Genomic DNA, 27750 nt, shown 5'->3' on the forward strand with positions numbered 1-27750 from the left:
CGCTACCTGTACTTTTTGCCCCATAATGTGTAGAAAAAAGCAAAAAAACATAAAAACATTGGGTATTTCTAAACTCAGGACAAATAGTAGAATCTATTTAGCAGGTTTTTTCATTACCTTTTAGAGATGAGTAAAATATTTTTCAACTAAAAGTTAGAAACAGTCATTTTTTTCTAAATTTTTCACCATATTTTATACTTTTTTTAATAGTAAATAATATGATACAATCAAAACAATGTCATCTAAAGAAAGCCCTTCTTGTCCTGAAAAAAACAATATCTAATGTGTGTGGGTTCAGTAAACGGGAAAGAAGAAAATTACAACTAAACACGAGCAGCGCAGAAATGTTAAAACGGCCATTGTCACGAAGGGTACAAAAAGTAAAATCAGCCTTTGTCACGAAGGGGTTAAATAAGATAAGTGTTAGCAGAGGGAGCTTCCCACTTCCTGTGATGTGGCAGGCTCAGCAAATAAGAAGCTCCCTTTGCAGTCACATGTTGCAGTCAGTACATGTGGAAGCTACATTGCTGACTTTTTATAAACAAATGGCAAGATTTAATGTGCCAGGATCACTCAGCCAGCAGCCTATAGTAATGGGATCAGTGATGGATTGGCAGGTAGGAGCTTGGAACCATATGAATGGAAGTCAGTGTGTATGCATGTGTGTATAGTTTTATATATATTTATATAAATATATACACAATAAATAAATATATTCATTTATGAGCAGGAAAAAAGAAAAACACAAATAGTTCAGAGTATGTCCTCTTTTCTCTGCTGAGTGTTCATCATATACCTGGAGGACCTGGGTGTATACCTTGAGAAACCTATATTATCTCCTCTTTTGTGAGTGCAACCATCATTGTGGAGGGATAGTTTATGTGTACTGTATTGCACTATTCTTGTATTTTTTATTTTTTAAGATAGCTTTACAAGATTCACTGAACCTGAGATACATGGATAGATCCAGGATTTTTTTTAAATGCACTGAGCGCACTTTATCACTGTTTGAAATTTGTGTGTGTAATATTTATTTTGCTGTCTAGCTGAGGCAGTCAGTGGTGATCTTGAATCGATCACCAAAAACTATATAGTTCACTAACAGCTAGGCTTCATTTAAAGTATCATAGGTCCTTACAAAAACCTACAATTCTTTATGGGTACCACAGTAAGTAAAAAAGGGGATGGCACATTCAATTAAGCTCATACAGCCCCCACAATACACACTTGTTTTGTTTTTGCAAGGATATTATAATTTCTAAGTAAATATGATCTTTGACCCATCCAAACACACATTATTCTCAACAGGAATATTTAAATTCAATTTAATATTTGTAAAATAATTTCTGACACCAAAAGTACAAATCTAAAATGAATATTTAATGAAAACTTTGATTCTGCCTTAATAATAAGGTGGTGTTGCACAGGCTATATTACAATATCTTATAATAGTTTTCTCTTTAGTTAAAAGGATAAAGTTTATTTGAACAGGCCACTTCTTTGATACATATGTTGTAGAATAAAAATTGAAAATCAGCTATATATGATACATTTGCAATCTTGGGAAATAACATTGTTATGTATTGTAAAAACATTTATTTTGTAACAATTTAGCTACATGAATCAAAAAGTACAGCATATTTAATAATTTTACAAATTCTTCCATAAAAAATATATCTCTGTACAAAAGTTTCTTTTGCACCTACTGTTCTTAATGTCAGCAGCATGTGAAGAAATGACATAATGACAGGCATGAGTGGTATTGATAGTGATAATGTGATCATTTTAAATGTTTTCTTTTGTTTCCTATACATTTCATGAAAAATGAAAACAAAATTATTGCAGCAAACCTGAATAAAGACATGGAAATTAACATAAGAAACATATCCTTGATTAATATAGAGTTTTGATGATGTGTGGCAAATGCTGTAATTGTTCTTCATAACAGCCCTAACATCCTATATAAAGTGAAAAGTCTAAAATGATTTCCTGAACATTTTTCTGTGAACCTTTCCTGATTAAAATTGCAAACGATGAACCAAATAATGTGAACTTAAGTAATGTGAGGTTAACAAAAATCTTCAGAATACTAATGATACATACAAAAAGGTTTTAAAAATACAGCAAAACATTTTTAAATTTTTAAAAGCTTTGATTAATGTTTTTCATTTTGTCCTGTTTCCTTTACTTTCACTTACACAGGAAGATTAAAATTAAGGTGTCCTTATTTATATATTTTATTTTTTGCCAAGAAACATATACTATAACATTTCTAAATTGCATATGTATTTAGGAATATGTTAATAAATATGAATAAATATGTTAATAAATATTAGAAAGTAGATTAAGAGGAAACTTCAAGTTTTACTTGTCATCTGCATTTTTTTACCTTATTATATTTTCCCCAAACTTGTTAATAGTTCTAGTAACACATATTTAGTTGTAAGCGCATGACCTGTGACGTGTTTGAAATCATTAATACACATAGTACTACTACTCGGAGCAATTATTACTACTGAAGGTTTGCTTTACATTAAAATTAACTATAAATAACAAAGAAATGGGTGTACAACTTTATAACTAACTATACAATTATAGAATTTAGGATTTTATGGAAAACATAGGATTTTGGGAGTGTTATAGGCTTGTTTTGCAAAAGGGGGGCCATATTTATTGTCAAATGTGGTAATTTATGAATAAGGATGCAACTGGTGTAAGTTCAGCAGTGGAAGCATATGCTTTGGGCATATAAAGCCTTTCAAACTCAGTGGTTGGAGGAATATCTATTTCATTTTATTTCCATTGGATGCTTGTAATAGGCCATTATAGATATTTTGAGATATTTAGGGCAAAGAAAAACAGTAAGGTATGGAAACCAGTGGAAATAACAAATTATTACCAGGCCTCTAAACATTTTTAAACAGTGGTTCAAATAGACAGGAATTTAAGTTCACCAAGCAGCTCATTTGAGCATACTCAAAAACTTTGATCGCACATAAGGACAATGTTGATTATCTAGTCTGCCAGGTTTTTTTCTACTGTAAAACCATGAAACGTTATTTGTTCCTTGGTCCTGTCATATACTTAGGATAGCCTAAGCATATATTCCCTCACTGTGTAATCCCCTCAAACTTCTGCTGGAAGGCTGTTTCACGTTTCTACCACCCCCAATCTTCAGCCCCTATTACGCTCCCATATGAAGAGGGGGACAATAGGACCACCAGGTCCTAGGTATGCCAAATGAATATTCCTGCTAAATGCTTCACACATATTACTTGTGCATATAGTGCATTCTTAGGACTATAGTAATATGATTTCCTTTGTATATAGCAGTAAGATATTTCTCATGTTACAACTGTAGGAAGTATTGCACTTCACATGATCAATACAAATGCACAAAACTTTCTGCTGTGAGCATGAAAAAAATGCATTAAACGCACTCAAGGCAACATTGGTGTTTAAAAAGGGAATGTAGGTAAAATGCAATTTCGTTTGTTAAAATAATTTGTAAGATAAAATGATTACTGGTCATAAATAATTACATTAATCTAATACCCACTGAATATATAAGCAATATAATTTCCTCTATTAACATCACAGATGCTTTACAATTCCTGCTTTGTATAGATCTGATTTATATTAAAATGTAGCTTTAGCAAAAAAGCTTTAAAAAGCTGTTAGAGCGATTCGGTATTTTATATAGTCATACCTGGCAGCTTCCCAGGATAAGCTATCCAGAGCCTTACCTCTTGTGGTGGTGGCCTAATGAGGGGCAGGACAAGCTGACTTTGGAGGAGGGGCTAGCTTTCCATAGGGGCGGGGTTAGCTGTGCAAGTGTTTATGCCCAGACAGTAGTAAATGGTGAGTAGGATGGTAAGTGGGCAGCAAGTGGACATGACCAAGGGTAACTCCCCTGCTTGGAGAAAGCAACTAGGAAGCAATGCTTCACCCAGAGACTCCAGATCAAACCCAGTGAGTTCTCATGTATTTTTAAAGTGTGTTCACAAAACCAAATATCCTTACTTATCATATCATATACCAGTACCAGCTTACATTGAAAGGCCATGGAGGCATTTATCATATGTAAAGTAAGTTAGAGATGAGAATATTTTAGCCTATGGACTTTACTATGCATTATGTGCTTATGATCCTACAGGAGGCATTAGCCTTACATAATACATCGTTAAAGCAGTGGAATTTGTTTAATGTCACAGACTTCACTGGACGTTATGCAGACCTACTTCACAAAGCATAATTATGTCAATGAGTTGAAATGTCACCTGTGAACTCGTGATTTAATGAGCAAACCTTTTTTATGTCTGTGATTGCTGTGGCAACTGGTTTAGTTCCAAGTCCTGTACTAGACTAGTGCGGTAACATTGTCTCTCCCACCAGAGGCAGGGTGGAATGGGTACAGACAAAAGAAAAATGAACGAAAAATGTAACAAGCATTTTCAGCATTTGGTACAGACATATGGTAGATTGTAATATATGAAAGCCTGCTTGATTAGTTGATACACTTATTAACTTAATGAACATTGGGGGCACAGTGGTGTACTGCTAAATATATAAATAGGGTATGGAAAGTTGAGATAAGTTTGGTTTTGTGTTAGTTAACATATGAACCTTGGATCTCAAAAGTTAGGATGAATTATTCTTATTCAGTTGCAAAATACTTTATCACCCCTACAGTAGCCCTATAAACACAGATGTAAATTGCATGAATAACATAATCACTGGTATTACTTTAGTTTGGTGAATGCCTGTATCATCATCTTGTGGTAACCCCCACACTACCTCTCTCTTTTCTCCATATCTTATGTCTATCCTTACACCATTCCCTCTAGAATAAGGTATCAGTTTGTCTTACTCTGCCTATTCTAGTCTCGCGTTTCCTCTTGAATATTGTATTGTAAAAAGTGCTGTGTAAATTGTTGTTTTAAACATGTAAAGTTGATAGAACATGTAGTTATATAAATTAACTCTTTATTCTCAAAATCTTTCCAGTATACATACAAACTGCATGGTTTTGAATTTATCATGTAGCAGCTAAGCATTGTTGCATTTCAGTTAAACTCTACTTTTATATGTATAATTAAATAGGACATTTAAAATATTCATAAAACTATATATTTGTCTGTTTCAATTATATGTTTGAATATGCATTTATTACGTATAACTAAAGATGGTTCCATATTGTTTTGCATATGATATATCTCTTCTTTTAGGCCTACTAGAACAATTACGGTGAGTCCATAATTTATTTTCTCCAGGTGTTCAACATAATGTATCATATTACCAATACTTTAAAACATTATCAAGGCACCATTCAAAAAAAAAAAAAAAAAATGATTCTACAATACGATAAAAATAAGATTTTAAACAAAACCAGAAAATATTTGGATTTATTTTATAGAAAAATGCAAAAAATGCAAATAAGGTCCACTTTGCAAGGGTACACTGATTTGTTGAGTTTGTAAATGACAGCATATCTTACTGCTTAGGAAGCACAAAAACCAGAACATTATAAAACCTTTACTGAAGTATTAGCTTTTTTCTGATTGTTAATATATGTTGTCCTATGAACATAAAACGCTCACATACATAATTCTTATGCAAAATCTTTCAATGGTCTGTAGGTATTTCACAACAGATTGATACAAGTGTGCAATTTTCATTGATATTTGCATAATTTAGCATAGCTGTATTTTAAAGTGTTTGATCATATCTTATTAATATGGTTAAAAAATGCTAAATAATCTTAAAACACATTCTATTAATGAACTGTCATTAACTTTTTATGATTTTTATGTAACATTTTGCAAAAATGCTGCAACATGTATTAGGCCATAGCAAATAAATAACATGACAAAAAATGCAAAAAGGAAGCATGTTTAGTGAGTTTCTTTTTAAATAAATAACTATTCACAATTGGATGTTCGTTTGTAAGAATTTTAATGACCGTCAACCCTGTTTTTTTCTTTTTTTGTATTTCTTTCTTCATTTTTAAGAAAATAACACAAAATATATATATATATATTGTACAAAACTTACTGCTGCTTCTGGATTGGATGTCAAATGTTATTTTACTATAATGAAAATGTTTGTTAATTAAAAAATGAACAAATCTTTATGTAAACAATATCATGAACAATTAATTAGAACATATGGATATAATGAAAGGTGTGGTAAGTGATTATGGACATGTTTTAATAATGGATGTTGTCATTAGAAACCCTGTTTTTGATGGTATGGTACTCAGTCACTCCAAACACACTAGTGCAAAAAAATTGTGCAGTAATATCTTGCAACATCAGCTGAATGAGAAAAAGTCGCAAACCACTTGTTGCACAAACAGTGTCTTGAAATAGTCTGGTTGCTTTAACTGTCGCAGAGTTTCATTGATTTCATGGTAAAGCATTTTAACATTTTTGCAACCAAAATTAAGGTTGTCCTTGCCTTCAAATGTGAGTTTTTGTTTCTTCTGGAACATTCCTGTTCATTGGGATATAAAAAAAAGCATACTGTGGTGCTATCATTTATCAAAGTACCCATAGGATTTGTCCAAGTGCCCAAACTATTGCAGTGAAAGGCATCCAACCCCGTACAAATTTCAAAATGTGAGGCATTAAAATGACAAAGTGGCATGACTTGGCAGTCTTCCTGAAGTGCTTCTTGATGGTAAGCAGGTGCAGCCAGGCGTTTTAATCATACCTAAAACAATGGGACCTTCTTCATTTGATCTTCAGATACTTTACTCATTTGAATCAGTAATTTCTTATGCATGTGTTGCAAAAAATAGAAGAGATATTGGTTTAGGGCACCAATGGGATTTCTGCTTGTCCGTCAGAGGTATGGCTATAACTCAGTCATTCTGGGTACCAAAGGCTATACCACTGTACAAACTGTGTTTAATGTTGTGTCAAATCTAACAGCTTTTGCCTCTGTGGGTTTTAAGTTTGTATCATACATAGGGTTTTCAAATGAAGCTTGTCCATTGCTGTTTTCATGGCCTGCATATCCATTGTATTGTACTTTGGGTCTTGCTCTGCCAAATAGAACCGTTACTGTTACTTCACAGAATATTATACATGCAAATATTCACACGTAGAAGATATTGTTGATGATCAGTGCCAGCCCAAAACAGTGTGCTGTCTGGGTCCAAGAATGGATGCACGCTAACAAATACACAAATTAACATACCCACTCACACTAACATATCCAGACACAGACAGTCACTGCACATACCCAGAAACATACACATTAACAGACACACACGCAGTAACATATACAGGACACATACACATAAGCAGACACACACAGACAATATGATGTTTAACTGCACATTTAACATACTGATACAATAACGGATTACAGTTACCTGTGTTTATAAAGATAGAAGGCAAACCCTGACAGAATAAGGGCAAAAAATGGTACCAAGATTGCAGCTGCTACAGAACTGCTGTTTGTGCCGTTGTGGTTATTGGAAGAGTCATTAATATTCTGGGAACCTAAAACACAAAATGTTTATTGTTGAGTTACTTTTCTTTGAGCATGAGGTATTATGCATTGCGCCATCATGTTGCAATCCAATGTGATAACAGAAGGAAACAATATAAACAATAGAAAACTGTCCTATTCACAATCTTGTGTTTTTAGTATAAAAGGGAGATGCATACAAACTGTTGCAAGAGTTATCTAGTATTTCCTAAGTGGTGACAAGGATCATGGGCCTCCCTTTGTTTCTCGTGAGAGATGGTGTAGCTACAAAGCCCTACATTATACATATAATTTCTAAATGAAAAGCCTAAACATGCACCAATTACACTTTTGAGATACATATGCACAATAATACTAACGATAATAAAATGTTTGTGCCCAGTCAGATGGAAAAAAAAAGATTTTTCTCCTTGATCATAAAATATGGTACTGTATACGTTGATGTAGGTTAGCATTGACTAAATGCCTGTTTTATTTAATTTTGTTCCAATAGACCTCAACTATCTGCAGACCTGGAGGATGTTGTTGTTAGTCATGTGATATAGTTGGTGACTTTCCCTTCCCAAACTCCACATTGATCTAATTCCATATGTTAATGATGTGCATTCCTCTATAGACTTTCATTAGTAAGAGTGTCTGGATGAGTGATTAAGATTTAGCCATTTTATTGTTATTATACCACAGGCAGTATGATAAAGAGTCAGGGTGTTTAGTTGATTGGGCAAAGATAACAGCAAAAACACACAAATGGCTAATATGCAGCTGCTTGGAAATTTTATATAATGCATAATCTGGAACTCTTTTAGAAAAGGAAACAGCACAATGCTTACAGACATAAACTTATGAAGCTTTCTTAGTTCCCCATTGCCTGAAAAATTACACGATTTAAGAATTATTTCTGGAAAGGGTTTGGGAATTCAACTGGAATGCTGCATTCAGTTATAAAAATGCAATATTCATCAGGATAGGTGGAACAGCACCTTTTAAAACACTAAATATAAAGCAATCCATAGTCATATATTCACAGCTCCACTCCAAAAGATAATTTCACTAAAATGTCTACCAATCTTGATTTAAGTGGCATATAGCTCATAGCAAATAGCTATAAATGAATATTTTTATCTCTTCATAAGCACTTTTTGCTGGACTGACGTCAAATGCTTTGTACAAGATATACTTCAGTATGCATTCATTTTCTACTGTGACCACACTGACCGTTCTTTTTTCCTTAACAAATCTATTCTTTTTTTACTACTTTAAACTTTAACTATAAATGTTTTTACAAAATGGAAATACCTCTTTCAAGATATGCTTAGGTAAAATATTTGAACCATACCCCAAATGCACAAGTACTCATTAGAGTTGTGCATTTGGATTCGTACAAATTTATTTTTGTAACAAAATTTTGCCAATTGGGTACGAATGTCCAAAAACGATGAGGGACCCCAAAGAAACAAACGAAAATGAATCAGAGAGCTCTGAATATTTGTTTGCATTTTGTTGCTTTCATTGCTCTCTCACTCGCTTTCGCTCACACTCTCACTCACTCTCTCTCTCTCTCTCTAAATGTCTCCCTACCTCCTTGGCTGACTGCTTCCATATCCCTGTCGTCTTGCAGCCCTGTTATTTCTTTTGCCTCCTTCTCTTTTGTACATCTGTTTCTCGCTGGAATCAGCTCTGTTATCCAGATACTTTAATAAAAGGCCTGAACCTCCACCCACACCAGAAGCACTTTTCTTTCTCAGTGAATTCATCTGCAATATTCTGGCCTCTTGCAGCACTTCTGCAAAAGGGGCGGGGCAACAACACTTACTATGGGGACAGCCTTTCCCTAGTTCCTCCAATCGGGGGAAAGGGTGTGAGCAGTGGCTCCACCCTTTTACAGAAGTACATGGATAACGGAGCAGATACCGGGGGGAAGTGGAAGAGAAAATAAAATTAAAAAAAAGAGGCAAGAGAAGAAGCAGAGCAGCAGAAAAGGAGACAGGGACAAGGAATTGAGAGATTGAATAAATGTGTGTGAGCGAGTGTGAGAAAGTGAGACAGAGTGTGAGAGAGTGTAAGTGAAGATGAGTAAAATGAATTTCGTTTCCAGATGGAAAAAGCCCCCCCAAATGTTGGTCAAACCAAAATTTAGGAAATTAAATCCAAAAAGGAATGGACCAAAAAAAATTGGAAATCAATAACAATCACCGACTTAGATAGCTATTCGTATTGCATGCATATAAAGTGGGTTTAGTGCCTTTTAATATAGGATTTGAGAAAAAGTGATAGCTGCTTTAAACATTTCATCTTTGTCATTTTATTAACCCCGTACATGTACGGGCTCAAAATGCATTGTTTTCAATGGGTTTAAGGACCGCCCATTGTCCATAAGGGGTTAAATGAATACATTCTGAATATGAGTAATTGCAACAAGCCTTAGCATAGTAAAATTGTAACTTTGTGAACATGAAACATAGCTGAATTGTATGAAAGTTATAAAATAAGAAAAACAAGTGACCTATGTTCGTGTAAACCATTCACGTAAAACCAGTGCTGATAATGACAAATCATATATGCATCTACAAAAACCTGCTACTCATGTGAATACAAACAATAGTTACAACTGAGGCAGAAATTCAGTTTATAGAGTTCATGCTGTACATGTGTAAAGATGTAAATTATCCTGTCATTTTAAGAACAAGCATCATGACATGATATTAGACATCTTGACAATTTATTACAAAGGATGCAAGATTAAATTTCACTCCTCTGGAAAATGAAAACAAACCACCAAGCAAAATATTGATCCATGGTAAATGTGCTACATAAAATCTTCAGGAGACCACAGAAATATACGCTACTTGTCAAAAATGAGGGGTGGTCTGAGAAGAGGGGGGGTGGAGGAGAAATGGGGTATGTAAGTTGCACTGTTATGGAAAGAGGGGATGTGAAAGAGAGTGGCACATTCAGAACAAGTAGAGGGTGTGTGAATATAATCTTACCGAAGCCCCATTAGCAAAAAATTGTACGTTGTAATTTCAGAATCTGTTGACAATTTTAACAGGATGGAACATTGCAATGTACCAAAGTAACATGGAATATGCAAACATATTCTTACTTTGTCTTTGAAATATAAACTTGCCAAAATCTTTATTGTGTATATCGCCTTGGTAGTTAAAAACACCATCTTCTATCCCAGATGACACCTATATTAATAAATAAATACAATAATTAATAAAAGGCTTATATTCAAAAAAAACTTTATACCCACAAAAGTAATTTTCATTCACCAGCAGCTGATTAAAGGTACTTACAAACCCATCCATTGACCAGTTTTCATTTTCAAACTTTTTGATTAAAACTTCAGAAGGCTTTTTAACTTGAAAAACTTTCAAGAGCAAATGAGCTTCTTCTTTTTTGTAAACTCCTATGAAAATGCAACAAGAAATGAGTCCACATTTTCTTAAAACTAAACAGCTTTGACAGTCTACACACTACCAACACTGTCTAGTATAATTCATTTTGAGTAAAAGAAACACTTAAGTTTCATATACATTGTTCAGAGTTGAAAAAAAAAAGAAAAAAACATATGTACCTTGGGGAGATATGGCAGCTCTGTGGTCTTATGTTTTGGGTCATGAGTTGGCTGATTAAAATTAATGAGTACAGGGAAATATGGTGTCGAGATGCGTTTGACCACACATCTCATGCACACAAAATTGCTGGGGGAGACAGTAAATGTATATGCAGTTGGGAGTCTGCAAAATCTCTCCATGTATTTGCAAGGGAGACACCACATAAAATTAAAGGGACCTCTCAACTTTAATATGCATTAAAGTACATTTGATGGCTGGATGTTTCTTTTAGGAATTCACAAAATATCACACTTCTTAATAAAAACTGCATCAGTTTTAGTCATTTGGAACTAAACCAGTAATAGTTTTTTATTAATCATTATTGCCTACATGTTTTTGCCTACATTTAACAAACACTGATACTTGAATAGTCAGTATTCTTGTGTATTTGCCAATGATGTGCTTGTATTTAGACTTGCCTGATAATTTCATCTCACTGCCGTGAATATCCAACAATGTCCCATTCACTTTGCTGCTGGTATTGTTGAACCAGTCTACTGTTAAGGTTGCTGAATGTTGCTTCCCATGATATTCATAAAATCCTTTCCATGCAGAACTTATAAAAAAAACATCCGAGGGAACTGCAAACAAATTAAAAAGTTATTAATTTATCAGAAGGCAAAGTAAAATTAATATTAAATCAACACATCAAGTACTGTCTATAAATCATTAATTTATGATTGTGCTAACTTTATTGTTGTCATTCATAAACAGCATGGGGGCTTGACAAAGTGTTAATAGTATATTAAATTGGAAGATTTACGATTACAGACACTTATAGGGAGTAAAGAAGAAAAGGGCAAGTAAGCTTTATGCTTGTTTGTTTTGTCTGCTTTATATGACCTGCAAAGCTTGACAATTTCATTTGAGATCTGTGTATGCCAAATTCCTGGTCAGGTTGGGACTGAAAATGGGGCCAGGCATTTAAATCACAGAAGCCTACATTTGTGTTGTCTTCTGCATTGTTGTATATTTTTCAAATTGATTTTAGTCAGATAATTTTGTAGGTTTTAGTAATACATACAGGGAGTCACAGGGCCGGCCCGACAATGGAGCCAAGTGGGGCAACCGCTCCAGGCGGCACTTTTGAAGGGGCGGCACTTTGCCGCCCCAAGCCCTTTTTTTTTTTTTAAAAAAAGCGAAAGAGAGAAAGGGGCGCCGAGTGGTTTTCGCTTACCAAGCTGTCAGTACCCGCTCGGCGCCCCTCGCTCTCTCCTCTGCGGCAAGTCTCCTTGTTCGGTCTCGGTGCCGGCTTGTAATGCTGAGTGCCGGAAGATTTCCGGCGCTCAGCATTACAAGCCGGCACCGAGACCGAACAGGGAGACTCGCCGCAGGACTGCTGAAAGGTAAGTACAAGGGGGGGCGGACGGAGAGGAAGGGTAGATAAGGGGGGGGGCGGCATTTTAAAATTCGCCCCAGGCGGCATTTTGCCTTGGGCCGGCCCTGGGGAGTCAGGTAAAACAAATGACATCAAAGTAAACTCAACCCAATAAAATGGATTATATGGATCAGGCGTGATTTTGGGGAGGTCTCATTCAATCCATATCTAACAGACGTTGTCCTTGCCATCATATTGTTAGCACAAATGGTTCCACTTCATTCCACGTTTAAAATACATGGCTAAAACCTCTGGAAAAGAATTGTTGTTGCTCATCAATCTGGAAAGGGTAACAGATATATTTCCAAAGCTCCAGGGATCCACAGAGCCACCGCTTGAGCCATGCTTACTCGATGGAGGATTCTTTCATGATGCTAATCAATAACTACAAGAAGTATTTGATTGCAACTATCAGTGCTATAGGTGGCCAGGTTTTGAGTCCAATGAGGCAATTATGAGTGCCTTCATAAATGTCCTTAATAAATACATGACATAAATAGAGTGAGCCAAAAAGGCAGATTTTCTTGGTAGCTGTGAACACACCATGATTTTGCCTTCCTTAGCAAGAGCTCCCATTGGGACTCCAACTTGCCAGCTGGGTGTTGCAACAAAGAGTTTTTGAACATTTGCACTGAATTAATCTACACTTTTTATATGGAGACAGCTATCCATTCTCCCTTTGATTTTAGTTGAATTAACTTATGCAGTGTCTACTTTATCCTGCTGATCCTACAATTCGCCTGTAGATGTTTTTAAACCAATCAGTACAATTGAGAAATAGGCAAATGACATGAACATTAACAAGAAAAAATAAACAAACCTGGAGTTTTTGTAGCTTTTGTATTAAGTTCCCTGAGTCCTTTGCCTGCAAAAGCAGAATAGCATTACAAAAGCAGAAAAGTATTTAAAAATCATATATTCTATACCTATAGGCAGACTAACCATGTAACTAAACCATCAAGTCTTTAGGTGCAACAGAGGGGGGCGGGGAGAGTGGGAATGTTGGCTTAATGGTGGCCTGCTTTTTTGGCAATTTTTTATTAGATTCATGCTAAATTCATGGGCCAGTTTTATATATTTGACACTTGATGAAGCCTTTTTTTGTTTCAGTGACCTTTGTGCCTTGGACTGTGTGGAATGTTAGTTTAATTGTCTGTATCTCAGCTTAAATCTTTCTTTTACAGACTTATTAACCAGAGTGTCTTAGCTAGAATACAAACTCATGGCAAACCGGTCTGAAAATATGGTATTATCTAAAATGCTGAACTGTACAAATAGAACAATACAATATTTTTGAAAACCCATTTTAATCTAATACCTGTAACCAAACAATAGTGTGAGTACCTATTAAATTAACTGACAGGGGTATTTCGATCAGGTATACCTCCACACCCCAATCCCATGCTCAGGGATGTCTAAAATTACCCTATTTGTAGCTATTTAAGGTTCATATTATATATGACAATAAATTATATTCTTCAATTTATGGATGTCAAGCTCATTTAAGCTGAGTGCATTGGAGTTGAAGCCCACTGGTTTCTAATCACTAGGATTCTTTTCTTTTACAGCAAGAAAATGTTGGCTTATCTTATTTCTATAAAATACTATACTGAAACAAATAAAGAGTGTATAGAAAGTATTATTATTTTAATGAACTGCAAATGGAAATGATTGCAATTTCTCTTTCATTATTACATTACATTTTGCCTGTAAACTTACTTTTGCAGATGGGTGGTTTTCCTGTCCACTTCATATCACTTTTACAAGTCCTGTGCTCAGATCCACCAGCAAGGTAATATCCTTGTTGGCAGATATAAATTAGTGTATATCCTAAGGTAGGCAGATCAATAGCTCTCATGTCTGCATGACCAGGAGTTTCTGGCTGCCTGCATGCATGAGCTGAAAATTTTAGAAAAATAATTGATTAAATGTAAAATGTCAATACAAATTGTGATACAAACACAAATAACAATGAAACATACATAAATAGTTGAAACTAGACTATTATTTATACATTTTTTTATTTACAAAAACTACCGTTCCATCATAACAAACATTCTAATCACTATATTGTGATCTCTCTCTCTTCAATAAAAAATGTTCTTATAAAAAATAAATACATCTCATAACTAATAGGTGAAAGGTTACTGTACTAGGCTAATCAGCAGTATGTGAGTACAGTGATGGTGGTTGTCATTAGAGTCTTCTATATTTTCATATTACGTTACATCTATGGTTTTTAAGAATTGTTAGCTGTTGGTCAGGCATGTTACCATGACCAGCTATATCACTAGTGGTCAGCAGCGTGATTTCCTGCTGATTTGGTTGATGCATATTTCTTTATCATGGTAATCAAGTAGGTGACTTCCAAAAAAGTAGCTGTTTACTGTATTATCCATTCACATATAACTCTGTAGTTTATAACTGATCTTTTATCATAGAAACATAGAAAGATATAATTTGATTGCAGATACGAACCATCAGACCCATCTAGTCTGCCTATTTTACCTTGATCTCATCTTAGATTTAAGATATCTTTACGCTTAACCCATGCACATGATTGTGATTTGAATGTGATATATATACACAGTGGCAAGAAAACGTAAGTGAACTCTTTGGAAATGCCCTCATTTATGTATACATGTGTCTTAAAATATGCTATGATCTTCATCTAAGTTACAATAATAAAGAAACACAATCTATTTTAACTAAATAACGCAAAATAAATTGGTGTTTTTTTCTTGTCCATATTGAATACATCATTCAAAGGCTAATTACTTCAACAAAATCTAATTGGAGTCAGGAGTTAGTAAACGTGGAGTCCAATCTATGAAACAGGGTTGGAGGTGTGTTTTAGAGCTACATTTAGCTATTTTCAAGAAGGATTTGCTAATGTGAACAATGCTTCACAAAAAAGGGAATCTCAGAAGACCTACAATTGTTGATTTACATAAAGCTAAAAAGGGTTACAAAGTAATCTCAAAGAGTTTACATATTTATTGTCCACAATTGACAAATTATTTGTAAATGGAGACAATTTAGGACTGTAGCTACTCTGCCTAGAAGTCTGCACCCAGGCAAGATACCTCTGGAAAAAGAAGGATTGACGAATTTATTGGAACCAGTTAACATTTCTCTTCATTAGTTTGCTATAAACATTTGCAAATGGGCCAAAAATGATTCTGACACATTTTTCAGTTTGTTTTTGGGGAACACATTACGTTCGACCACATCTGCTTTCATGTCTTCTTGTTCTTCATCTTCTTGAACTTCTGCCAAATGGCGGTGCACTAAGGTGAACTTCTGCCAAAATGGCGGCACACTAAGCTGAACTAAGGATTAGGTGTGAGAGGATGTCACCGGAAGCGCCTCCATTTTCGCACCAGGTTAAGGCCGCGGAGACGCAGACAAAGATAGAAGAGAGAAGATAAATGACGATAAAAGAGAGAATATAGAAGATGAAAAACAAAAAGATTTGGAAGTGGTCATCAGAAGCGAAAGTGGACGGCAGAGAAGGTAGGGAAAAGACAGTGTGAGAAAAAGAGAGAATGACAGTAAACAAGAGTTTGAGAGAGCGAGTATGAGTGTGAGAGAATGTGAGTGAAAGTGTATATAGCACTACATCTAGCGTAAAAAAAGTCACCACATAGCCACATGAAAACATAATCTTAATAGTGAAGTGGATGGAGCATTATTAATAAGGGCTGCTTTGCTGCCTTATGCCCTGGACAGCTTGCAATCATTGAGGGGCAATGAATTCCCACCTGAAGCTCAGTAGAAGTTATGCAATGCACCAGGACAATGATCTTAAACATCAAATAAATGTAAATTTACACAATGGTTTGCAAAAAAGAAAATCTGCCTTTTGAAGTGGCCCATTCAGAGTTCAGGCCATAAACCATTAGAAATGCTGTGGAATAACCTCAAGAGAGTTGTTCATACCAGACATCCTAGGAATATGGCTGTGCTTAAGCAGTTCTGTAAGTAAGAATGATCTATAATTTCTCCTGAACATTGTGTAGGTCTGACCCACAGCTACCAGAAGTGCTTGTTTGAGGTTATTGCTGCTAAATACATTTCAGCTAGTTATTAAATCCAAGAGCTCACTTACTATTTCCAGCACCATGGTGAAAGTTTAATGAATGTGTTCAATAACGACATGAAACATTCTGCCTGTTTGTTACTAGCGTAAGCACATTGTGTTTGTCTATACTTGTGACTTAAAAAGTTGATCAGATCACATTTTATAAACAATTAATGCAGAAAACCAGGCAATTTTTGCCATTGTATATTTCAATTACCGCTTACTGGTTTCAGAGGAAACACAGTCCTTTGTCTTGATACCACATATGATATAATTAATTATAATCTGATCGACTGCACATAAGGCCCCTTTTACATTTGGTACATCTCACCCATCAGGTGCCATGATAACAAGATTATCAGTGTTATTCATTTCACTTGTCAGTGGTCATAATGTTATGGCTGATCGGTGTATATATACACACCATGTCACATCCTCTAGGTGAAGCTTAATAGGTAAAATGCCTAGAAGTGAAGTTTGGCAAGATTGGAAGATCAGTACACTGAATATATGGTTCACAGCATTGTTGTACAGAGCACATAGGAGTGTTGTTTATCCACATAAACAAATTATGCTGAAATAGCTTTTATAAAGAGTCTCCATGTTGTGTTATATTCAAGATTCATGTCCATATGGCAATATAATAGAAGAAAACTGAAGCAAGTTTTTTTTAAAGAGTTACTTATCCCCATCTTTTTTTAAAAAGATAATGAGATTGTAGCATATTAAAATTGAATAGATCTTCATTTACACAAAATATAATACCACTTACGAATGCATTCTGGTTGAATTCCACTCCAGGTTAAATTAGCAAGACAAATACGTGTGGTTGAACCTTGGATGTGGTAGCCTTTCCGACATCTGAAGAAGACAGTACTTCCAATCTTCAAAAGGCAAAAATATCAAAAGTATGCATAAGCCCTAGCAGGAAATATAACTGGAAATAGCTATTTAAATGATAATCAGATGTATATAATAAATGAATCAGAAAGGTAGCTTTTTTTGCCAGGCACAGAAAATGTAAGTCAAAACACTATTTTTACTCTGTAAATGTATTCAAGAAGAAAATGAAAACAACACAGCAAGTTAGAATAGTTTTTTGTTTTGCTTTCTTTTCTAAAGCAGAAACCATGCTAAGATACATATCAACAAACCTTAACTCAGACATTGCTTTTTTTATATTCCATTCATTTTGTATGCAAATTTATATTTTTTATTCTATAAACTTGTCTGTTTTGAGTGTGATTAGGGATGAAACACCATTTATCATATATTTTTTAAAACTATTCTTCCTTTATTCCCAGATCAAGCCATCTCAAATATGCTAGAGCCAATGCCTGAGCAACCGGGATGGCAACCTCTCTCAGTTTCTTCTAAGCATTTTTTTTACATATGGCAAGACCACATTTGGTTTTCTTGTGGGGGTTTCCACAGGCAGGAAAGGGCTATCTTCCACCAATTTTTAGAGGACAAATCAAATTAGATTGAACAAAATACCCTTACACACACACACACTATTGCCTTAGCTCCTCTCTCTCGCACCACTTACCAAAAACTGACACAAGAACTGTGTTAACACCATAGGCTAGCATATATTTTAACACTATATAATAACACATACACACTTACACATGCTAACACCATATACTAACACATCCACATAAAATCATACAATAACGCAGACAGAGCCATGTCTTCACTGACACTGCTGTCATTCTGCTACCTGCATAACATGACCCCGCTGGGTTACTTGAAGATCACAGTGTTTTATAGGAATATGCGGATATCAACAAGAAAATCTCACTTTTCTAATAAAATCACTTTTTTTTGCATTTGAATCACCGCTCAATATATAACATGCATGGCATCATGTTTTCAAATGCACTTAAGAAAAATATTATGGTATAATCTGTTGCAGCTTTTATGACAACATTCACCTAATTTTGTATATAATGGATTTCTATGCACAACAGCATTTGATCAGATTAACATTTATTTGTTTGTTTTATATATATATATATATATATATATATATATATATATATATATATATATATATATATATATATATATATACACATACAGTCGTGTGAAAAATAAAGTACATCCACTTTGAATTTGATGGTTTTACATATCAGGACATAATAAAAAGCATCTATTCATTGGCAGGTTGAAAAATTAGGTTAACAAAAATAAAGCCAAAATGGAGAAGCTATGTGTGAAAAACTAAGTATACCTTATGATTCAATCGCTTGTGGAACCATTTTAGCAGTAATAACTAGACTTGTGCATTTGTATTCTGGCAAACATTAAAACTAAAACGAAGGGTGCGTTTTCGTTGTTCAGCTCAAATACCGAAGAAATTAACATGGCGGCGGCAAAATGTATACGAACACACACAACACAAATCTTCATCTTTGTTTACTAATTTCCCTGGTCCCTTCCCCATCTAGCCTACATTATCTACGCAGCATCACAGGGGTTAACAGAAGCGGAAATCCGTAGGTTCGCCGTCAGACGTAAAAGGTCCGTGCGAGCGATTGGTTGATGCTAGAGAAGGCCCCTGCCGGTGACCAATAGAGTTTCTCTTGTGGCGCTTTAACTTGTGACAGCGAACCTACGGATTTCTGCTCCTGTTAACTCCTGAGATGCTATGTAGATACCGGGAGCGGAAATCCGTAGCTTTAACATCTGACGGCGGAACTTGGCCTGGGGAGATCATGATCTTCCTGCTTCAAGAGTTAAAGGTACAAGATTTATCTTTGTCTCATTCTTTAAAATCACAAGAACCTGGCATTTTAACAGGAGTGCGTAGACTTTTTATATCCACTGTGTGTATATATATATATATATATGTTATTTGTATTTGTGATAAATGCCAACCTAGTTAAGATCTAAGAGAAATATAATCATAAGTATATATATATATATATATATATATATATATATATATATATATATATATATATATATATATATATATATATATATATACTTATGATTATATTTCTCTTAGATCTTAACTAGGTTGGCATTTATCACAAATACAAATCAAATTCAATTTTGATTACAGTAAAAACAGGGAAACATATTATACTTGATGTCACAGTGACATTTTAAGCACATTTTTTTTTACCTCATAAGCCTTGGAGCTGTTCTGCATACCATAATGTGGAGTACCAGGGTCTGTGCAAGTATTATGAGCTGGATCTGAAATGCACATAACATTTGAACATAAGACAGGGTTTTTATGAAAACTGTCAGTCATTTCAGTTTCCAGCACAGTTTAAAGCCTTTCATCAAAATAACATTAATGATCTGGTGGATAGGTCATTTTATCTGCCAATAATCATATGTGTAGCAATCAGTTAAATATTAAATATACATAAAAACCATGAAATATTGTAATATTAAAGTACACATGCACTGATCTGTAACAAGAGGTTTAGATAACAGCAACAAGAAATAATAAGCACACATGTTCAGAATGACACTTGGGGGCATTCTCAAAGGGAGAGGTCCCTGAAACCTTCTGGACTCACCATTTATTATAGATTTTTTTTTTAAAATCAGTTCCCCCAGAGTAAGCAGAAGCATTTGTGCAGGCAGACACTGGAAAAAGTTCTATACACATGGAGTAGGAGTAGAAAAAAATATCACTCAGACTAAGGAAGGAAACAGAGAAGCAGCACTAGACTTCACTCGCTAGTTTGAATATTGAATGTTGGGTAACCTAATTTAGGAAGGTGTGGGGAGGGCTGTGTTCTCTGGGGGTTGAGTATGTCGCCAGTCACAGAGAACACCCTCTCATTTTGAACATTGGTAGGTGGGCATGAAAGCAACAGCTTTTGAATCCCAATAACAGAGGCTCAGTACCAGGAAGCAGTTTCTCAAGGTAGGCATTCACAATTTCAGAGGCACTACTTTGTGGAGCTTGGGTAGTACTAGTACCCACCAAAGTATCAAAGGCCGCTATTCAAATGAGTGGGTCTAGTGCAGCTGCTCTGCATGGGTGCAAGGTACTGTGAATGGGACATGTGGCTGGAACTACCGCCACTGCTGCTGGGAATTTCTATTTCCAGCTCCTGCAGCTCTCCACTTAGTATGCCCCCTTTGTGCTGCATCTCCTGCACCCTATAGACATGCATGTTTCTGCAACTTTCAAAACTATTTTTAAGGGCCAACTTTCTCTTAACCCATGGGTCAAAGAGGGTGGTCAGCATGTTCTCTGAGGTGTCCCTGATCACTTGCATGTGACCTTTTAGCTCCAGCCTACTGATCAGCTTTGCAACCTCCACTTGTAATCCCCTGAGAAGACCTCATTTTGTTCCAGCAAGTCATGCATCTGTTGTTCAAGGAAGGTAAGTATGGGGGTGACCGGGTCCAAAGTGGAAGTGTTCTGGGCACCCCAGTGCTCTGCCCAGATGACATGGAGTAAAAATCCAGCTGCTGCTCTAGGATCTGCTTCATTATGTCCAAGGTGGAGTTCCTGCCGGTGACTACATCCTGATGTCGGTGGTGTGGTAGGGCTGTCTTCTTCTGCTCCTCCCTCGGTTGCTTGCTGCCTTAATGCTGTGTTGAAAGTGCCCAGCAATCTTACAGCGGTTTTCAATCAGATTCAAAAGCCTACACTGCCTGTCAGTTGGAATAGCTGTCCTTACCTCCAGGTGTGGTATATGTACTGCCCTACGCAAACCAATAAAGTATCCAATAAAGTAACTACTTAGAGCAGGGGTTCTCAAACTGCGGCCCTCCAGCTGCTGCAGGACTACATCTCCCATAATGCTCCTTCAGCTAAAGGGCTGGCTGAGGAGTATGGGAGATGTAGTCCTGCAGCAGCTGGAGGGCCGCAGTTTGAGAACCCCTGACTTAGAGTATCCATCTCTAACAAGTAAAGTATCCATCTCTAACAAGCCATATTTGCTGCCCCATCAGTAACCAACATTCCCTTTTCTACTGCGGTGCCTGCCTGTGGTCCAATCCACTGCACCAACATCTTCATAGCTGCTAAAATGTGAGCTCATGTTTGCTACTCGTCCATAACATCAGAATGAAGTAGGAAGGATCTGTAACCCTGCTGCCCTTATGCTCCTGTTCGACTCCTCCTTTCACCTGGCGTGCCTTTTCCTACGCTGGCTACAGTGGTCCGGTCCTTGTCCTCCAAATATTTGGCAGCCACCAGTGTGCCATCTACTACATTCCTGCTGAAAGTGGTGCGACAGGGGAGGTGGTAGTGGGGAGCGAGAGCCTCTAGCAGCTGCCTGAAGGTCTTGCCCTCAATTATGGAGAAGGAAACACATCTAACAGCTACAACCTCACCAAGCAGACTTGTCACCTTATTTGACTGCTGCTTTGACATGTCCCTTAAATGGAAAGCCCCAAAGTGTTCTAGGGTAGGCTGGTGCAGTGGCTGTGTGTGCCCTACCTGTCTCTAGGAATCAGTCACACTCCTCAAGAGGGCTAAGGACTCACCATGCCCTTTGCTATGGCAGCTGCTGCTCCTGGTGGTGGCTGCTGTGAATTTCCCCCAGTAGAAAAGCTGCACTGTGTTACGTACGTAGGTGTTGATTCATCCCAGAATTGGTGAAATGTTCGTTCACCTTACCCCTGCTCACTACCTTATGACACAACTTGCACTGCACCCATCTCTCATAGTCTCAAAATGCTCCCACAACAAGTTGCGCGCCATACGAGGTAGCAGTGGTATTAGAGTTTTTTGTTCTTTTTTCCATAATTGTAGTTGTAATGATTATAATGGTGGTGGTTGCAGTGTTGCCAGTGCAGGAAGAGGAACCAAACTCATCCAACCATGTCTTTATGCTTTGTGCATTGAGGCAGTTATGCTGGAACAGAATAGGGTCTTCCCCAAAGTGTTCCCACAAAGTGGGAAGCATACCATTGTCCAAATTGTCTTCGGATGCTGAAAGGCACATACCAAGACATTTTGGATCAGTTTGGTATGGAAGAACTTGACTGGCATGGACAGAACCGTGACCTCAACCCCATCGAACACCTTTGGGATAAACTGAAACAGAGATTGCGAGCCAGGCCTTTTTGCAACATCAGGACTTGACCCCATAAATGTGTGTATATATATATATATATATATATATATATATATATATATATATATATATATATAGGAGAGAGAGTAAAGGAGAAAGATAAAACATATACAAACACATATAATATGTCTACACATAAAAAGAGAGAAGTAACAGAGGAAAGGGGAAGAGAGGGAGAAATAGAAAAAGACATATGCATACCACTTTAATGACAGGACTTACGCTATTTAAGAAATAAAATGTTTTAAAGATTCAAATGAAACTAAAGATAATGTGGGCAATGTCACTAATATTAAGAGGTTGTGAGCCTTTGCAGTGCATGCATCTGTTACTTGTCACTGGCTATCTATTTACTTCAGCAATTCAACCAAAGTGTTATAAAGCACAAAGACAATGCTCTGTATGCCGTGCCATTCACATGATTAAAACAGAATAGATGGCTTTGTACAGCAACCATATGTGCCACAGCATTGGAGACAGCTTACTTACATTATGGATTAAACAAGAAAACAATACATTTATACAGTCAAACCAACTGGAAATCTCTGTCAAAACTGTTCTAAATAACTGCATATAAAAAAGCTTAGATTTTCAGTGAAGTGAAGCCAACAATATCAACTCCTTTCTACCAAGGTTTTGATTTTGTACAAAAACACAACTTGATTTTTTTTTTTGGTTGGTCCAATTAAATGTATCAATTTAAAGACTTCATTTTCTGTTGGGCTAATCTGACTATATCAATTTCTCTTATATTATGTATTGCAAAAATAGGATTCTACAGTCATCCCTCACTATAGGGCAGGCACAGAAACATGGGGTTATGTGTAAAAAGTAATCTTAGCTTGACGTTTCAAACATAGTCTTATCAACTTCTGATTGGACTGACTATTCACTTGGTTACTATGGTAATGGGTCCAATTTTCAAACTTTACACCAGAATCCTCTTTTCAGCATTATTATACCTCTGAATTCTCAGAATGCTTGACCCAAAAACAAAGCCAGAAGGGGGAAGTCCAGGGTAAAGAGTACTTTTCTGTTCAATGGAGTGGGGTCAACTTATGTTACATTACAGAATGTGTGATGGCCAAACACCACGCTTAGTCAGCTCTGATATCTAGGGCCTCTAGGGAAAATGCAGAAAGTTCACAACTACATCCCTACCCACACTCACAGCATCTATATTTTGATGGAAAATAACCTGTTTTAATGTAATTAATAATGTATTCTTATAATGTTTTGTTAGAGGTATGAATCTCAACAGATCTTTAGGGTAATAATTACCATATTGCTTAGCATTGCATTAAATGTAAGGATTAGTTACATGCTAATTACAGGAAACATAACTATAATAAATTAATGACACTTGTGGGAAAACAGTGCCTTGAAAAATAAGTTACTCAGCTGTTGGTGGACCTGATATTATCAGGGGAATCATCATAGCAAATAATTATCCAAGATATTGCAACTTTGAGAAGCTTAATGCATTCTGCACCTCAAAAATTCTTGCCACAACACCATGGATGTGGTTGACTGACTGTATCGGCACATTTCATCAAATCCATTTTATTCGTAAACTTCAATTTAAGCCCGACTATAGCTGGGCCCGCTGATGTTGGTTTGAGCTAGGCGAAAGCTTGGCTCAGTTTAGCTCAATGGGTATGGGAGCCTAGGGGGTATACAGTAGATTTAGGTGAGGGATGAAACACAGGTATAGCTAGATGAAAACTTTTTCCCCTGATCTTTTCCCCCTGATCTAAGGAAATGCCTGCAGAACCCATTATGCTTTCACCTCTAAGAGAGACAGATAAAGTTACATTACAGGCCGAAGCCATAGTATGTAAATAATAAGTTATAATTAGGTATTTCCACACAGACAAAAACAATAGTGCTGAACATACGCAAAATAATCAATTGCTTTCTTCTTATAATTATTACATTCTACAACTCTAGAACAAAAGTAAAATATTATAATTCAAATAAATCTTCCAGATTTCTTCTGTGCGCAAACACAGAGGCACAGCATATGTACTGTATGTTACAAATGCTTTTGTGAGGCTAATTATTAACATACAAGAGTAATGTGGATGCATGATCAAACAACCTTTCTCAAGCCAGCAACAACCTAGTTTCATGGTATTTCGGATGAATTCACAATTCTTTGAATCATACTTTCTTGTGAGTATTAATATAGTGAAACAGTTCCTACAAAATAAATGATTTAACTCTTCCAAGGCAAACTATGTAATAAAGATGCTTTACCAAGGTTTCCTCATAATACATCAAGCAAATGTTCCTTATGTGATGTCAGAAATCAGGCAGGTAAACAGAACAGAGCAGGAAATAGTAAGAAACTAAAGAAATGTGTACATTATTTTAGATCAGCAATGAGTTTACAAGCATACAAGAGTAGTTTGTACATAACAATTTAAGTATTTTGGAAAGTTGGGAAAAAAACATCTAGGGGGAACAGCACTGAAACAAAATCAGCTATTTCAGCAATGCATCATTTACCTCACCAATGGTAATTTTTTTTTTTTTTTATAAAAACAGGTCCCAGCTGTCTTGACATTTTTAATTTTATTATCATTAACCTCAGTAATGGTCCCTTCTGTAACTGACAGTTCCTGTTTCTAAAAAGAAGAAATATCTTCTTCTGTGGACTTATTGACAAGTTTACTGACACACCTGAAATCATACCAGATGCAATACCAAACAATTACTTTGCATTTCTCTTGATTTAAAATAAACAGTTTATTGTCTCCACATTGTTTTAAGTGTCATTTACATATTGTATTACCATAAAAAAAAACCATAACAAATCGTAGAATACTGTCTTTGTTTTGTCTGTCTGTGTGCCATAGTGCAAAGCACAGAAATACAAATGAATGGAAAGATCATATAATAATGAGGAGAAATCATGAAAAGCAATTCTGTAATTCTAACTCTACATAAACCATATGCCTTCTGTCCACAGGAGCCCTGCTGGTTGCCTGCAGGTAGAATTTTTAAACTTTGTCTCCTAGAGATTGTTATTCCCTGAAGAAGACAAAGGGATATGTACCTTGGTTCCCAGTCTAGAGTAAATCCTACTTTAAAATGCAGAAGCATCCAGTGCTTTATGTGCTGGTGAAAGAGTCCAATTATGATAATTCACACTGCACTTTGTTAAAGTCATAGCACATTTCTTTAATATATCATAAGCCTATTGTGAAGTACACAAGATGCATAAAAGAACATATTCAAGTAACAATAATTCAGGATATAGCATACCACGCATACACACACAGACTCTAGGTATTAACTTCCATATTGGTATTTCTTAAAAAAAAAACAATAGATTATATTTATATTACTATATTTAAGTCATAAAATGCTTGTAACTTATTAAGCATAATACTCCATCATCAAAATGACTTTTCCGTCTCATCCTATCTTTTTTCCTTCTCGCTCTCTCTTTCTCGCTCTCTCCTTTGTTTCCTCATTCATTCTCTCTCCTCTTTCTCCCTCAATCGCTTTATACTTTCTCTTTCTAATGTCATTAGGAATTTATTAAAGGTTATCACAAGTCACAGTTACACAAGAAGTAATGGTGTAACTGAGGAGGGGGGGAAAGAAAAAAAAAAAGAGGAGGGACTACACCTTATCCTGTAAATCAAATATACTCTGAATAAACAGTTTTCAGCTGTCATAACATCTTTACAAGAGTATAATGGGAATGGTGGTACATATGTAACAATAGTGCATACGTTGTTATACATGTGCAGGAATAAGTAGTAAATAAACATTCTTATACATATCGCTACAACAATTTCATAAGGGTACAGAAAGAAGGAGTTATACATATGTAACAGCATACCTTGTTGAACATATAAAGTATTTCAGAATAGACATTAGATTTCTATGCATTGCGTGAAGTCATTAGACATAGGCTAGTGAGCTGCAAACGGTTACACGGTGTCCCCTAGGTCCAGGGAAGGGTTAGGGGCAACACCAGGGAGGCAAGGGGCAACACTATTAACTTGTTGAAACTCATCCACCTTGCCAACCCGCCACAACGTGTGGAAAGTATTTGCTGTCAATGTACTGTTAATGTACTGGCAGAGTTTATAGGGATTTTACGCTGGCAACATTATGCCATTTGGGTATGGATCACTTGTTTCAAGTCTGCAACTAAATTGCTGAAATCATCTTTCGAGGGCAGGGATTAAAACATTGAGGTCAGGATGGAAGGCAGTTCAAGCTGCCATGCTGGCCGGGGTGAAAAATGAAAGGCCTGCCTCCTCCATATTAGATGCTAAGGCGGAAGAATCCACCATGTTGGATCGCAAGTCTCGATCTTCTGCCACTTGCGGTGTTGCAGTGCTCAATGGGTTTCCGCCCCCTAGTGTCTGGGAGTCCTTCGCCCTATTGTAGCTAAAATATTACTGGCTGTTTTTTCTAGGGACACGGGAGGAGAACTGGATTATGCAGCCATTCACTATCCAGGAGACTATCTCTTCCCTGCACACAACAATATGCAGCAGCCCCTTGTCAGCATCCCGCTGGGCCAGGCATGCACTGAAGGTCCTATCATTGTGATAATAATCATAATAATATAATAATTATCATAATAATATCACTTGAAGCTCTTCCCAGTGTGACTGACAATGACTGAATATCATAAAGGCCTTAGGAATGAATACAGTCTGTGTATAGTGTTAAATAAAATCATTTAATTTTTAAGAATTACATCATGTCGAAAATAGCTTTTATGGTAACTCTACATACCTATACATACAGGCTGAATTCCACTCCAGGTACCATCAGATTGACAAACTCTCCTTGAGGAGCCAACCAAAATGAAAGATGGTCCACACTGAAATGAAACTTCTGATTTGTATGTAAAGCTTTTTCCATTAATACGACCCTCAAATGGGGTCCCAGGGTCACCACAAAAGACAGCTGATAGAAAGAAAAAACACAGTTAAAACAAGGATAGGTAAACTGTGGCAAACACTTTTGAAAACTGATTCCACCACTATCTGCCCAGCAATCAGGCATATACAGTTGTGATCAAAAGTTTGCATATCCTTGGAGAATTGGTAAAATATGTACCTTTTTTAA

The 27750-nt window shown here is 36.1% G+C and overlaps 1 protein-coding gene across 1 annotated transcript in view; it reads right to left on the reverse strand.

The window, feature by feature from the left end:
* Positions 1-6888: 6888 nt before the first annotated feature.
* The window catches only part of LOC149302324 (CUB and sushi domain-containing protein 1-like), a 589437-nt gene continuing 568575 nt past the window's right edge, over positions 6889-27750 (reverse strand). Inside the window, exons 61-70 of the mRNA XM_089482423.1 lie at positions 27415-27588; positions 19719-19792; positions 17355-17466; positions 14218-14397; positions 13319-13363; positions 11540-11701; positions 10800-10912; positions 10604-10691; positions 7382-7511; positions 6889-7048 (exon numbers count right to left, since the gene is read on the reverse strand). Coding sequence (XP_089338549.1) covers positions 6889-7048; positions 7382-7511; positions 10604-10691; positions 10800-10912; positions 11540-11701; positions 13319-13363; positions 14218-14397; positions 17355-17466; positions 19719-19792; positions 27415-27588 — 1238 coding nt within the window. The remainder of the gene's footprint in view (positions 7049-7381; positions 7512-10603; positions 10692-10799; positions 10913-11539; positions 11702-13318; positions 13364-14217; positions 14398-17354; positions 17467-19718; positions 19793-27414; positions 27589-27750) is intronic.

Source organism: Sceloporus occidentalis, unplaced genomic scaffold (assembly GCF_023333645.1).
Source record: "Sceloporus occidentalis isolate IW3139 unplaced genomic scaffold, rSceOcc1.0.p SCAF_19, whole genome shotgun sequence".
Lineage (NCBI taxonomy): Eukaryota > Metazoa > Chordata > Lepidosauria > Squamata > Phrynosomatidae > Sceloporus > Sceloporus occidentalis.